General features: G+C 29.0%; 1 protein-coding gene and 1 long non-coding RNA gene across 2 annotated transcripts; one reads left to right on the top strand and one right to left on the bottom strand.

Annotated features, from left to right (window-relative positions):
- Positions 1–201: 201 nt before the first annotated feature.
- LOC130443499 (3-hydroxyisobutyrate dehydrogenase, mitochondrial) lies at positions 202–3,799 on the bottom strand. Its single transcript, XM_056778176.1, has 5 exons — positions 3,488–3,799; positions 2,463–2,723; positions 2,109–2,393; positions 1,595–1,760; positions 202–614 (listed from the first exon to the last, which is right to left on the bottom strand). The coding sequence occupies exons 1-5, from the start codon at positions 3,528–3,530 to the stop codon at positions 422–424; spliced, it is 948 nt and encodes a 315-aa protein (XP_056634154.1). The 5' UTR covers positions 3,531–3,799; the 3' UTR covers positions 202–421.
- Positions 3,800–5,955: 2,156 nt separating this feature from the next.
- Positions 5,956–15,546, top strand: LOC130443500 (uncharacterized). The gene is made up of 3 exons (XR_008909846.1): positions 5,956–6,026; positions 9,614–9,782; positions 15,385–15,546. It is a non-coding gene; the product is annotated as an uncharacterized LOC130443500 (long non-coding RNA).
- Positions 15,547–17,013: the final 1,467 nt, after the last annotated feature.

Here is a 17,013-nt window from a genome sequence, read left to right on the forward strand (position 1 = left end):
AAACAAATTTATATTTATTAATAAATCTTGTTTCTATTTGGTCCATCATTTCTAAGATATTTTTAACAACTTTGAAGATTTTCTTTCATTACTAAATCGGTTTGAACAAGAATGTAGTTTTATTAATGAATAGTGAAATAACGAAAGGTGTTTTATAAGTGGTTTGTAATGTAAAGGCAGGAATAGGATCGGGATTTTTACCATTAATTTTGATTTTTTAAGTAAATAAAATTTATTGATACAAAATACAAAATTGACACATGGTTCAACATATGGTTTCAATATAATGTGTGATAATATTTATTTTTGTTCATATTAATTAAAAAAATAAATGATTTATTTTACAGCAGTAACCTTGAAAGGTATGTATATATGTATATTGAATATAAAAAAAAGTTCACTCGAGAAGTTTTTTGTCGAGTTATTTATTTTGCCCTTTCAAAAATTCATACACAACTGCAAAGTCTTTATCTCCATAACCATTCAGTATAAGAGCACGGTATATTTGATGTGTTAAGGCACCTAATAAAAGAGGAGTACCACAACTTAAAGCTGCAGCTTCTGCCAAACCCAAGTCCTTCGCTATTAGGGGTACACTAAAACCTCCTTCATATCTAACAAAAAAAGTATAATATTCAAGTATCAAAATCAAAAACATTTAGTTATAATTTTTTAAATAGTTTATTCCAGAAATCAACTTTCTAGTTTAAAGTTTCAAGTTCTTAAAATTATGTATTAACTTTTGACCTCTTTGTTTTTGCTGCTTCTACAGCCGATCCCAAGTCCTAGAATGGTCATGTGAATTCTTTCAAACAGTTAAAAAATGTTTATAGAACACTGTGTAATCATATGGGTAAAGGTCAAACTATAAGGGAAAGAAGAATAACCTGATATATGCAACTTCATGTGAGTGAATGAGGAGTGTTTTAAATTTGAAATAAGTTACAGAGTGTTTAATCACAAGAATTGTAGGTTCCTATGTATAAGCGGGTTAATAAATAATTTTTTTGGGGTCCATTCTACATAAGGTGGTTCAAAATTGTATAATATAATTAGGATACCACATATGAATAGAAATACCTTGGAGTTTAATAAAATCGATATTTATAGAATTACTTAAGGAACTTTTTTGTATAGTAAATTCTAAGGAAATTATCCATAAGGAATTTTGATTAAAGTTTTGTCATTAGACACTATATGAGGTTATTACCACTTGAATACCTTACGTTACCATGACAACCGACTGATGTGACATGATGTGGAAGAGCAGGATCGGCTTAAGGAATACGAAACATTTTTTTCTACATAAATAGTTTGGATTTTGGATAAATTTTGTTAGATTAGTGTCACAAAAACGGAAAAATTGACGTTTCGATTTACTTCTTATGGAAATAAAAATGTAAAAAAAGGTATCAGAAGAAAAAAGTCGAAGAAATATGATATTGTGAGTTAAGTTTGTTTGTTCAGATTATATTAGAATTTCAACTTATTTATGAAAAAAATTAGGTCTTCAAATCCCCTTTTAGAGGGTTGTATATCCATTATTGTTAAATTTTATAAAAAAGTATTATATATTTAAGTAGTAGTATCTTACCCTTTTGATGATGGTACATTTGGCATAACACCAGGTACAGGATTGTATGTATCTGATGACCAAGATCTTCCCGTAGATACATTGATTATATTTGTAAGAAGTTTAGGATCTAGGCCCAATTTAATACCTAAATTCATTGCCTCACACGTACCAATCATTGTTATGCCTATAAATAGAATAAACCGTCTAATGTCACGACCACATTATGACATATTCACTACACATAATAGTGCCTATTATTCACTAGTGCATAATATATATTTCATATAAAACTTAAGAATATAATTTTAATTTTTAAGACAGTAACATTGACAACGTCAAATTTTATAGAGTACACTCCGTTCTACACCCAAAATACATTCTTCTTTTTCCGATAACATTCTGGTCTCGTTAATAAAAAAAAAAAGCCAAATAATATTATTTAAGTTCGTTTAAAAAATTGTTTATTGATTTTTTTGTCAGTTATTTGGATATTATTCACTATTTTCCATTTAGTAAGTGTGGAAAAACTCACCTAAAATCAAGTTATTGCAAAGTTTTGCAATTTGACCTGCACCGATATTACCACAATGGAAAATCTTTCCGCCCATCTTATTGAGCACCGGTTCTGCTTCTTTCATATCGTTTGGATCACCTCCAATCATGAAAGTTAAAGTTCCCGCTTCCGCCCCAGTGACACCTCCTGATACAGGAGCATCGATATATCTGATATTGTTTTCCTTGGATATTTTCGAAAGTTCTTGTGCCATTTTCGGTTCTATAGTTGAGCAGTCTATGAATAGCGATTTTTTTGGAATACCTATAACCACGAAAATTAACATAATTCAATAAAACAGTTCCGTTTTATGGGTAACAACAGATGTATCACCTTTTAAAATACCATTTTCTGCAAGTAGGGTTTCTTTGACTATATCTCCAGTAGGTAACATTGTAATAACGATATTAGCGTCTTTAGCAGCTTCTTCTGCTGAACTACATAACTTGGCACCTTTTAAATTGGCTGCACTGTTAAGAGCTGCCGGTAGTATATCGAATACTTTGACCTCTTGACCTTTGCTGGTAAGATTTTTTACCATTCTGTTGCCCATTTGACCCAGTCCAATGAACGATACATTGCTGGCGTTTCTTGCTAAAGATAATGAAAATTTTATGTTTATTATACTCATTTAAATTAGATATGTTGTAATACAATGATTTTTTATTAATTCTTACTTTAGCAATTCTATTTGTTCAATTTGGGCCACCATGTACTTAAAAAACATTTGACGAGCGTTCAATTATTTTTATTACGTATCTTCATAATAGTAACTTTTAATTACTTGACAACAACCTTGATTACGTTAATCAGTATTAAGATATATATATATAGTGGACCAAAAAATATCGTTAACGTAATAATTCAAATGAAAAAAAAAATTTTTCTTGATAATTCGTAACGTATACTTTTAGATATTTGATAAAAATAGACATTTCCTAGGTAACCAATATTTTTATATAAATAGAAATCCTCGATTCCAAATAAATAAAGAAAATATTTTAAAAGAAAATCTAATTTCAGATGATAGGCAATACACAATACAATATTTCATTCATCTAATTAATTATGTATACAATACATGATTACAATTACAATCCCGTTCATATCGTTAATTGTTGTAAAAAGTTTTTGTTATAAAGTTCCCATTCATCCTATCAATTATAAATTGTAAACATATATCAAGATATTTGGATTACAGAAAAACTCACTATTCATAGTTATTACGTGGAAGATATTAACTATCTTTTAAATAAAAATTATGCTGACTCTTAATAAACCTAATAAAATTGTTGAAGGCAATCTTTGAATTAAAATTTTATTTGATAAGTATTTCAATTTGAATAAAAATTACATACTCTGCAACGTTGAAACCAGATATCTACCAGTTCTCAAAAGCATTTTCGTATTTAAACACTATCACACACTACTTTCCTACAGAAACCACTTAGCAAAATGATTGTGTCAATTTAAAGTTGATAATTTCTACGTGTATCTAGAGTTTTTTGTGTAAATTAGGTCTGGATTAAAGTATGTTCAACTATATTTGACCTTCCAGCTATGCGAATTGTTAGTTGCCTATCTTCGGGCATTAATTCGAGTGTGTATAAAAACGTGTTTCAAAGCATAGGAACCGATAATAATTAAACAATTTTCTAATTGAAATTGACTAATCCACCAAGTTACAATATGTTTAAATGTATTGTTTGATAAAACTTGTTTTTCCGAAGAAGAAAAATAATTTAAAAGTGACGTTTGGCTGTATTATTTTTGCGAGATATCGTATTATTATTACAGTATATATCATATTGACTCAAATAAAAACATATATTTGATAGAGTTTTTAATGCAAAAAATATGTATCATCAGCGTGGTTTTTTTAGATTAAAACGTGATCAACTATATTTGACCTTCCAGCTATGCGAATTGTTAGTTGCCTATCTTCGGGCATTAATTCGAGTGTGTATAAAAACGTGTTTCAAAGCATAGGAACCGATAATAATTAAACAATTTTCTAATTGAAATTGACTAATCCACCAAGTTACAATATGTTTAAATGTATTGTTAATAATTTATCTGTGACGTTTGGTGTGTTATTTTTACGGGAAATCGTATTATTATTACAGTATAGAATATGGTCTGCTGGACTCAAATAAAAACATATATTTCATAGAGTTTTTAATGCAAAAAGTGGTTTTTTGAGATATATTTAAGATCAATTTTCAAAAAGTGCGTTGGAAGACTAACTTCCCAGCTGATATCCGGCAGCCATTTTTTTTTTCACAAAACATACGCTAATATCCGGCCGTGTAATTGTCTAGTATCAATGATATATTTAATAATCTCAGCTTAGATAAATATTAATAATAAACTTTTCAATTGTAATTATTTATTTTTATTATTATAATTCTACTACTATATAAACTTTTGGTTTCATAAAAAATTAAGTACTTTCTTATAGTGATCTGGGAGCAATGTTGCCAGAACTGAAAAAATTACATATAATATACTAAAATTTTAATTTGGTTTATTTATAGTTTAGAGTTTCGTAGTTATCTTTTTAATATACTGAGTAATGTATTGTTAGAGAAAGATTGCGAGAATATTTAGTTCGAGTTATCGCTTAAGTAAATATGAAAGTTCATCATCTTTGTTATCAACAAAGCAAATACTATAAATCAGAACTTAAAGGGGTTATGACGATTACCACACATAATATGTGATGCTGCATGCTATAATTAAATACATTTTTTTATATAATACTTCAAATAAATTAATTTATTAATGACTAAATAAGTTTAATTTTTATCACACGAACTGTTGTGATTGTAAAAAGATTTTTTATATGCTATGCTCCTAAATATATTTTCGAGGTTATTATGAAACTTTACACGAAGATTTAATATGGCTATGTAAGCACAAAAGAAAAGTAAGTATTTACAATATCATGAAAAACGGATTATAATTTCAATAGAAACATTAATATTATGTAAATATAAGGCATAGAGATAATTATAGTGTGAGTAGCAAAATTAGTCACCTAAATTTCGAAGGCTATAGATAACGTTAAAATATTAAAAAAAAAAAGAATTAATTCGAATAATTCCTGACCTGATAGGTCCTTAACGGGATCATATATACGGTGTGGAACGAAAAATTACTATTATTGTAATTAATTAAGTAAATTATGTAATCAGCGGCAGCTAATTTCATGTCCTATGACAACTTTGGGGTGGGGAAGGTCAAGGACTCTTTCGCAACAAGTAGGACGCACTTGTATTAACATCTAGTGACAAATTTAAGACTGTACTAACATTTTATTCACCTTATTATGTTTTTTGTTTATATTTTATTATATTCTGAGGTAATGTCGTGTATTTTGTGACATCAGATGATATTCTGACATATTTGGTTAGGTAGATTGTCATATTCTTTGCGGAAGAGACCCTGGAGGGAGGCTAAAAGACAGATTCACACAGGAAATAGAATAAAACTAAATTTTTTAAACCATAGACTACAGTTTTATATGTCAAGATTTGATTTCAGTCTTGATATTAGATCAAAATCATTTTAATAAAAAAAAAACACTCAATAAAACGGTTATACGAGAAAAGCGAAAATTCCAGCGGTAGCAATAGATTTATCTTGAATAAAGAAGACCGAACAAATCGAAAACAATGGTTGTTGGGATTACATTGTATTCGGGAGTAAACAATTCAACCGCGTTCGAAATTATAACACTGATAAAATTCGCCCCTCTATGCAGGTGTTTGTGATAACAGGTATGACGCAAGATAGAGTACTTATGGTAGCGGTTACGTGTCACATATTACAGGTACTACGCCCACGGCAGCAAGTGATTATCTTTTCATCGCGGTACTGCTTCATAGATAGCCAGTAAGTATTTTTCTTTATATATTTTTTCATGAAAAAAATGATTTATTACTAAAAAACATTGCATTAAACATTATAGCTTAATTAGCTAGTTTAATTATGTTAGTAAAATAATATATTTCGATGTTTCTGCATTAAATTACAATGTTTTATTAATTTATTCTTTATTTTCGATCAATTATATACTATATTTTTGTCTCACGATGAAATTTCTAACAACTATTTATTTATATCCAAGAACAAGTGGTAGTGTTACTATTCTTACATACACAACAGAACGTTCCTAATAACAATGTTTTATTTTTCTCAATTTGACATAACCTACTGCTTATAATCAAATTAAATCAGAACACAGTTTCACAATCGTTACTACATTGCCCTATGATCGGATCTATTATAAAATTTATTTTATATACAAAAAAACAAGTGCTAGAATAATTCTATTTGATAATCACTATTAAAAAACGCTTCCACCAAACAAATCTAGTTAATTTCAATAATATTCATGACATATTAGAATCGTTTTTCAAATATAAATGTTATATAAGTCATTAATAACATACACTAAATAACGTTTCTATCAACAACGTTTTATTTTTTCCAATTTGACAGAACCTACTCATTATAATCAAATTGAATCGGAAAACATTTACACCATCGTTACTACATCGTATTTATTATAAAATTTATTTCATATAACAAAAACAAGTGCTAGAATAATTCTATTTAACTATTAAAAAGCACTTCCACCAAACAAATCTAGTTAATTTCAATAATATTCATGAAATATTAGAATCGTTTTTCAAATATAAATGTTATATAATTTATTAAAAACATACACTAAATAACGTTTCTATCAACAACGTTTTATTTTTTCCAAATTGACAGATTATTATCAGATTAAATCAGAAAACACAATCGTTACTATTTTGTCTCACGATTAGATCTATGATACAATTTATTTTACATACAAAACAATTGCTTGAGTTATTCTAATCACTATTAAATAACGCTTCTATAAAATAATTAATAATGATATAATAAATAGGTAGAAGAACTGATAAATTTTAATTGTATTCATGCGATATTAGAAGCGTTTCTTAAATATAGATTATATTGTTCTTGATCAACGTACACAAAAGAACGTTCCTAACGTCTATTTAAATCAAATTGACAAAACGTCTAACTTGATTGACTTAAGAATAATAATAAAGAACGCGGTATTGAAGGTATATATTTATAATTAGATTTATAATAAAATTTATTTTATATACAAGCGAGATAGTTTATTAATTATAATCTTCAGTGTCACACGTTTAACAATTGATAACCAGGCGTACAGCCTTGGGCCAATAACAAAATTGAATTTTATCACATTCGATTGCCGCTTATTAGCATATATGTCAACGATAAAAATAAATACTTATTTTCTTGCTAATTATCATCATTTAAGGCTCATATTTATACAGTGTGTTGATAATATATTCCATTATTTCGAAAATGTCACAACATAAACATTTTACATAATTATCTAGTCTATAGTTGTTATGAAGTTGAAATAGAAATATTTTGACGTACTTAACCACAATTCTATTTGTCGTAATGTCTAAACCAATCGTTTAGAATGCTTAGAAATTGATAAATACAGGGCGATGTGCTTTTTTGTTCGTTTTTTATTTATTTAGAAGTTGATATTGTTGATTAATTGTTGTGAGAAAAGAAAATAACGGCAAGTTTTTGTACATCTAATTAATTTAACCAAAAAATTTACGATGTATTGTATCATCTTTGCAAATAACGTTAAATCGTTATCTTTATATCAAGGTTATCTGGAGATGATTTATATATTTAGCCTAATTGTAAGGGTAATAAAATGAATAACAAATTCTTATTCAAATAAAACTAGTTGATAATACACAGATTACAATTTGAGATACTTAAACCATACGTAATAAATATTAAATTTTTATAATTAAAATATATACCGGGCGTCTCAATCTAGGTCATAAATGAGAATGGGATTGGAAAATTTAAAAAAATATATTTTTATTCAGCGGTGTTGGTACATTTTGATAGAATATTTGTAAAAACAACTATTGATGTATTCCATAATCAAAAATTAATCTTTCTTTACATTTACAACAAAAAAAAAATTATTTCCAAGAATATCTTACGTGTTTATTTATAGCTTTGTTTTATTAGGAACGAGTTTATCTTTATCTATAGTAAACATTTGAATTTATTGCTGTTACATATAATATAATACGCTTATGAAATGTTCCGTGTGATAAAGTTAATGAAACGATGTATGACTCCGTTATTAATTTTTTTTATCACGAGGTTGTACATTTCCTTTCTCGAATCATTCATAAATTAAAAATTCCTACTCGATACATTGCAAGGTGACAGAAATGACAGATGAAAGTCGGAAGAAAAAATCATAGAGTAGAACTGACACGAAGATGCGTTTAACAACAGAACCTAAACTAATGACATACGACGTTAAAAACAGGTCTCTGAAGACTACGAATAGAGCTTACGGTTAATTCTTAGCGCAAGGCAATACTAACAAACTAAAAAACAGGCCGAACAGCCGTGGCAGCTGAGGCTTTGTCAACCTTAAGGAAAAGAAGAAAGTTGACTTTGAAAATATACATAAAATGTCATATTTCTTAACGAATTAATCAATTCATAATTCAAAAATGTATATAGTGTAAACCGAAAACAAATAATTTTTTTAATCAATATAGCAAACAAATATCAAGTTATAAGTTATGTTTGTAATGTTATTTTTGTTATATGACTATATAATTTACGTGACACACCTTGTATGACTCTTTACATCTTCTTTTTTTTATATTAACTTTCTAGAAAATCTTTTCAAATCCCACATAGACAAATGACCTTTTATCTTGTAATTAGATTTGTGTCTGCGACTTAAGTTTACTCCGAAGCTGTTAATTTGAAATGTAAATAAAAATTGAGATGCATCATGTGAAAATTAGGTAGTACTAAGTATGTTGGTAGCAAACACACATAATTATCATACGACAGAGTTGTAATAAGCCCAATTGCAACAGAAACTATTAATAGTAAATCTTTTTTCTTCTTCTATCTTATTGTTATCTTTGTATTTTGTGTTGTTTTTTTTTATTATTAAGTTGTTTGCATTAAATATGTTATAAACTATCTTAATATATCATTTTTATAAATAATTAAGTTCAGTTGATTTTTATCACGAATTACAGTTCAAAACTCGGTAGATTAATATTCTGAATACGATCCTGTGTATGTAGAGTTGATTCGAAACTGTTTTCTCAAAGTACTTCTCGTATTTTGTCATTTAATGTTGAGTTTGCTTCGGTGTTGAAACGAAAAACAAAAGAAAAGAAATCGAATGGTAAAGTTTTTTTATTTATTTCATTTGACATATTTTGAAAACTTTAAAATGATCGCCCAAGTTGTTAAATACGTAGTTTAAATCGACCACAAAGTTATCCAGTGTTGATATATTCGATAATTCTTTTTTTTTTCAGTACCAACAAGCATAAAACAGTTTTCTAACCTATAAAGTATATTTTTTATTTCAGGCAATCAATCATTTAGGATTTGAGAGGGGTTAATGTTTAAAAAAAATTCGGGAATGAAGAGAGCTATCCGTCGACAGTATATATTTTACACTGTCATGGAGTTGCTCTCTTTATAAACGAATTTGATATCAACAGATCGAATTTTATACAAGGAAAATGAATCATAAAAGTAAGTACGCCATTTTGGACGATTGCTATCCAAGTTTCAACATAGACAAATAAAAATAAATAGTTATAAGGCCAATTGTAATTTATTTTTGATCTACCAGAATGTATGACGCATCAATTCGATGTTTTGACAATTCAAACTCGTTTCCGTTTGAATTGACGCATGACAGTTCGCATTTTCGAGGTTAGAAAATCTACGATTGGTTCAATTCAAATACACCTGACAAACAAATGACGATGTACCATTCGGTATTGACAGTTCTAACTGTCTGCGGACTCAAGATTATTAAGTTTTGTGTTTTTAATTAATAGAATTGTTTATCACATGACAAAAGACTAATTAAAAGTCTATATCAAGAGTTTCGTAAAAGAAACACCTGATAATGATCTAATAAACTCATAAACCGATCCCCATAAAACGTATTTGAAATTAAAGTACATATTGGAATGATAAACAATCTTATCAGTTATTGTCGCTTGAAAAATTTTATTAGAACGATATTATAGATTGAAACATTTGAAAATGTACAGTGAGTTATTCAAATATTGTAAAAGTTTTTCAAAATTGAAGAAATACACGTAACAACATGGCGGATTTTCGATGCCAGTGCCCTCGATGGTAGTTGGCGGAATTAATCTGTTTTCGCGGTTCATTTGAATTTACACGTTCCGATTTAGCACGATAAAAAAATACTTCGATTGCAATTTGTAAAATAACTTAATTTAAAATTACAATCTGACTGTATGCTGACATATTCTTAATTCAAACCGATTTCAACAAGTAATCATAATTATAAACTATATTTTTGATAATATTACCTACCGAAATATGAAAAAAATGTAGCGGGACATCAGAATTCGATGACGAATGACATATTGACATTGACAGTAGTGACACATTACACTAGCGTCATGATTGGTGGTAAAACTAAATTTGTGTTGCCGAAATTTACATATAAGTTGACGTTCTTTTTGGTATGTTGTGTGGTTGACACATTTTTCTTCTATTACAATCTACTTTGCTTTCCTGGAAAGCCAAATATTGGTGGAGGGCTGGGGTTTGTCATTACAAATCGATCCTATGTATGCTACAAAAGTTATTCGGGGTCAAAGGTCAATATTTGAGGTTTTTTGGATTTTACTCGAAAACGGTGAGTTTTATCAGAAAAAACTTTAAACAAAATTTGTAGATCTTGAAGTTCTTTACAAAAATGGTTTCTATGATTTTTTTTCTAAGTGCCACCATTCCTGAGATATCGTACTTTTTTGGATATTTTTGAAAGTTAAACATTTACATGACGCACAGGGCTGAAAATTCATTATTTGGCCCGCGAGTTTATACTTTTTTTATGAGTTTACGTCCCTAGGGACGAAATTACGTACTTTATCTTTACAAATCGATTCTATGTATGCTACAAAAGTTATTCGGGGTCAAAGGTTAATATTTGAGTTTTTTTGGATTTTCCTCATAAACGGTTTGTTTTATCAAAAAAAACTTCAAACAAAATTTGTAGATCTTGAAGTTCTTTACAAAAATGGTTTCTATGATTTTTTTTCTTAGTGCCACCATTCCTGAGATATCGTACTTTTTTGGAGATTTTTGAAAGTTATACATTTACATGACGCACAGGGCTGAAAATTCATTATTTGGCTCGCGTAATTTATACTTTTTTTGTGGGTTCACGTCCTTAGGGACGAAATTACGTACTTTATCATTACAAATCGATTCTATGTATGCTACAAAAGTTATTCGGGGTCAAAGGTTAATATTTGAGGTTTTTTGGATTTTCCTCATAAACGGTTTGTTTTATAAAAAAAAACTTGAAACAAAATTTGTAGATCTTGAAGTTCTTTACAAAAATGATTTCTATGATTTTTTTTCTAAGTGCCACCATTCCTGAAATATCGTACTTTTTTGGAGATTTTTGAAAGTTATACATTTACATGACGCACAGGGCTGAAAATTCATTATTTGGCCCGCGAGTTTATACTTTTTTTATGAGTTTACGTCCCTAGGGACGAAATTGCGTACTTTATCATTACAAATCGATTCTATGTATGCTACAAAAGTTATTCGGGGTCAAAGGTTAATATTTGAGGTTTTTTGGATTTTCCTCATAAACGGTTTGTTTTATAAAAAAAAACTTGAAACAAAATTTGTAGATCTTGAAGTTCTTTACAAAAATGGTTTCTATGATTTTTTTTCTAAGTGCCAACATTCCTGAGATATCGTACTTTTTTGGAATTTTTGAAAATTGAACATTTACATGACGCACAGGGCTGACAATTCATTATTTGGCCCGCGTAATTTATACTTTTTTTATAGGTTTACGTCCCTAGGGACGAAATGACGTACTTTATCATTACAAATCGATTCTATGTATGCTACAAAAGTTATTCGGGGTCAAAGGTCAATATTTGAGGTTTTTTGGATTTTTCTCGAAAACAGTGAGTTTTATCAAAAAAAATTTTAAACAAAATTTGTAGATCTTGAAGTTCTTTACAAAAATGGTTTCTATGATTTTTTTTCTAAGTGCCACCATTCCTGAGATATCGTACTTTTTTGGAATTTTTGAAAATTGAACATTTACATGACGCACAGGGCTGACAATTCATTATTTGGCCCGCGTAATTTATACTTTTTTTATAGGTTTACGTCCCTAGGGACGAAATGACGTACTTTATCATTACAAATCGATTCTATGTATGCTACAAAAGTTATTCGGGGTCAAACGTCAATATTTGAGGTTTTTTGGATTTTTCTCGAAAACAGTGAGTTTTATCAAAAAAAATTTTAAACAAAATTTGTAGATCTTGAAGTTCTTTACAAAAATGGTTTCTATGATTTTTTTTCTAAGTGCCACCATTCTTGAGATATCGTACTTTTTTGGATATTTTTGAAAGCTAAATATTTACATCACGCACAAGGCTGAAAATTCATTATTTGGCTCGCGAGTTTATACTTTTTTCATGAGTTTACGTCCCTAGGGACGAAATGACGTACTTTATCATTACAAATCGATTCTATGTATGCTACAAAAGTTATTCGGGGTCAAAGGTTAATATTTGAGGTTTTTTGGATTTTCCTCATAAACGGTTTGTTTTATCAAAAAAAACTTGAAACAAAATTTGTAGATCTTGAAGTTCTTTACAAAAATGGTTTCTATGATTTTTTTCTTAAGTGCCACCATTCTTGAGATATCGTACTTTTTTGGAGATTTTTGAAAGTTATACATTTACATGACGCACAGGGCTGACAATTCATTATTTGGCCCGCGTAATTTATACTTTTTTTATAGGTTTACGTCCCTAGGGACGAAATGACGTACTTTATCATTACAAATCGATTCTATGTATGCTACAAAAGTTATTCGGGGTCAAAGGTTAATATTTGAGGTTTTTTGGATTTTACTCGAAAACGGTGAGTTTTATCAAAAAAAACTTGAAACAAAATTTGTAGATCTTGAAGTTCTTTACAAAAATGATTTCTATGATTTTTTTTCTAAGTGCCACCATTCCTGAAATATCGTACTTTTTTGGAGATTTTTGAAAGTTATACATTTACATGACGCACAGGGCTGAAAATTCATTATTTGGCCCGCGAGTTTATACTTTTTTTATGAGTTTACGTCCCTAGGGACGAAATTACGTACTTTATCATTACAAATCGATTCTATGTATGCTACAAAAGTTATTCGGGGTCAAAGGTTAATATTTGAGGTTTTTTGGATTTTACTCGAAAACGGTGAGTTTTATCAAAAAAAACTTCAAACAAAATTTGTAGATCTTGAAGTTCTTTACAAAAATGGTTTCTATGATTTTTTTTCTAAGTGCCACCATTCTTGAGATATCGTACTTTTTTGGAGATTTTTGAAAGTTATACATTTACATGACGCACAGGGCTGAAAATTCATTATTTGGCCCGCGTAATTTATACTTTTTTTATGGGTTTACGTCCCTAGGGACGAAAATACGTATTTTCGAGCGAATTATTTTTCACCATACAAAATAATGAAAAAGAAAGTACGTTTTGAAGATAGAAAAATATCCATAACGCCTTGGACGAAAATGGGGATCAATTGAGGAAAATTCACGTGAAAAATCCGAAAGCGAGTTTTTGGAAAAGGCAAATATTCATTTGAATATTCATCATTTTTATTTCTTCGCATTTTTGTAGAGGTAAATTACCCCGAATCGTCATTTAATTCATGAATAAATCGAATACGATAAAAAAACTTCTCTTCCCTGTATATTTTTGAAAATAGCAACGAAAATATATTAAGACTCTTGTTCTTATTAAATTCTTTGGGATGTGGAGTTTCTACATAAAAAAAAGTTTCAGTTTTCCGCCTGAAGGATTCCGCAGCGGTTGTTCAAAGTGGACTTTTACGAACCGTGACAAATCGTCACGTGTTTGCTCGTCGGTGCTTAATTCACGCTTCCATTTTGTCCATTTTACATACTTATGTCTCCGAGCTTCTGCTTAACAAGTTAATTTATATACTGCATACAGGGAGAATCTAAATCCGGAAAGTTTTGTGGTAAATTACAATTGATGAACCAGATCAAAGCACAGAGACTAAAATGCTTCCAGCGTAGACAAATTCAATGGAGAATTGGTGGTCTATACCACTCAGACGATCGAGACAGAATTAGGAGCAATTCGCTCAATGTCATGGTCTCCGGACTGAATTTATCGGGGCTCTGATTGCTCGAAGGTACATCGATGAAGTTCTTCTAGAAACTTTGATCCCATTTGCTTCATTTGTTGGTGAAAAATTCATTTTGATACGGGATGATTCTCGTCCAAATACCACCAGAATTGTTAACAATTATTTGGAGGAAGCGGGAATCACAGTTTCGGACTGGCCCGCACGAAATGAATTTCCCATTTAGAGTGAAAAACTCTGCACTTACTATCAACTTTACGTTTCTGTGTTTCACAATCAGTATTTCGCGGTACAATTAAAATCCTTCTTCGATTACTCGACTCAACTGACTCACGTCGCGCCTACGCACTCGTTTTATATGGTTGAGGAAGATTCTAGTCTAGAATCGAAACGCGTTGAGGATTTTGTAGTTGTCGATAAAAATAATAAGATTTTTCCGTTTGCTAGTAAGAGATGGCGATAATGTCTTTATATAGGCCCTTGAAATTACTTATAAATATTTGTAGATTTGAGAGTACGAGTATTTGAAACATCGAATGAAATCTAAAAGCTCTAAAAAACATTATTCTTCTTTTTGTGGCACATTGCGATCGCGGGCCTTATTGATACGACGCGGGGGCCGAAAACGGCCCGCGGGCCTTATTTTTAACATGACTAGATAGAGAATTGAATTTTATGAAGAAAATGTAGAATAACGTTTTTTATTTAACTTAATAGTTTCTGAGTTATTCGCGATTGAAAATTTAGAAAAAAAAACACGTTTTTCAACATTTTTTCGTGAAAAACTCGAAAATTACGCATTTTCTCGAAAAAATTATTCTTATCAAAATTGAAGTTTATAAAAAAACAAAGAAATTGATCATTTTGAATCGAATTTTTCAAATAATATTCAGCAACTTATGAGTCACTGAAAATCTATTTTTTCTTTTTCAGAAATTTATGCAGAAGTTTGAATTCAAATAACGGAAAAACTATCAATTTTTCGTAAAAAACTGTAATAAACATTTTTAAAGTACTTTTTCAGACCTTTAAAATGAGCTTTCACAAAACCGTTTAGCATGAAAATTAAGCGAGTTATGACGAAAATTAAAAAAAAACACGTTTTTCAACATTTTTTCGTGAAAAACTCGAAAATTACGCATTTTCTCGAAAAAATTATTCTTATCAAAATTGAAGTTTATAAAAAAACAAAGAAATTGATCATTTTGAATCGAATTTTTCAAATAATATTCAGCAACTTATGAGTCACTGAAAATCTATTTTTTCTTTTTCAGAAATTTATGCAGAAGTTTGAATTCAAATAACGGAAAAACTATCAATTTTTCGTAAAAAACTGTAATAAACATTTTTAAAGTACTTTTTCAGACCTTTAAAATGAGCTTTCACAAAACCGTTTAGCATGAAAATTAAGCGAGTTATGACGAAAATTAAAAAAAAACACGTTTTTCAACATTTTTTCGTGAAAAACTCGAAAATTACGCATTTTCTCGAAAAAATTATTCTTATCAAAATTGAAGTTTATAAAAAAACAAAGAAATTGATCATTTTGAATCGAATTTTTCAAATAATATTTAGCAACTTATGAGTCACTGAAAATCAATTTTTTCTTTTTCGTAAATTTATGCGGAAGTTTGAGCTCGAATAACGGAAAAACTATCAATTTTTCGTAAAAAACTGTAATAAACATTTTTAAAGTACTTTTTCAGACCTTTAAAATGAGTTCTTACAAAACCGCCTGCCATGAAAATTGAGCGAGTTATGACGAAAATTAAAAAAAAAAACACGTTTTTCAACATTTTTTCGTGAAAAACTCGAAAATTACGCATTTTCTGGAAAAAATTATTCTTATCAAAATTGAAGCTTATAAAAAAACAAAGAAATTGATCATTTTGAATCGAATTTTTCAAATAATATTCAGCAACTTATGAGTCACTGAAAATCTATTTTTTCTTTTTCAGAAATTTATGCAGAAGTTTGATTTCAAATAACGGAAAAACTATCAATTTTTCGTAAAAAACTGTAATAAACATTTTTAAAGTACTTTTTCAGACCTTTAAAATGAGTTTTTACAAAACCGCCTGCCATGAAAATTAAGCGAGTTATGACGAAAATTTAAAAAAAACACGTTTTTCAACATTTTTTCGTGAAAAACTCGAAAATTACGCATTTTCTCGAAAAAATTATTCTTATCAAAATTGAAGTTTATAAAAAAACAAAGAAATTGATCATTTTGAATCGAATTTTTCAAATAATATTCAGCAACTTATGAGTCACTGAAAATCAATTTTTTCTTTTTCGTAAATTTATGCGGAAGTTTGAGCTCGAATAACGGAAAAACTATCAATTTTTCGTAAAAATTTGTGATGAACATTTTTAAAGTACTTTTTAAGACCTTTAAAATGAGCTTTCACAAAACCGTTTAGCATGAAAATTAAGCGAGTTGTGACGAAAATTAAAAAAAAAAAACACGTTTTTCAACGTATTTAAAACATCGAATAAAATGTAACAGCTCTAAAAAACATTATTCTTCTTTTTGTGGTACATTGCGATCGCGGGCCTTAT

This window comes from Diorhabda sublineata, chromosome 4 (assembly GCF_026230105.1).
Source record: "Diorhabda sublineata isolate icDioSubl1.1 chromosome 4, icDioSubl1.1, whole genome shotgun sequence".
Lineage (NCBI taxonomy): Eukaryota > Metazoa > Arthropoda > Insecta > Coleoptera > Chrysomelidae > Diorhabda > Diorhabda sublineata.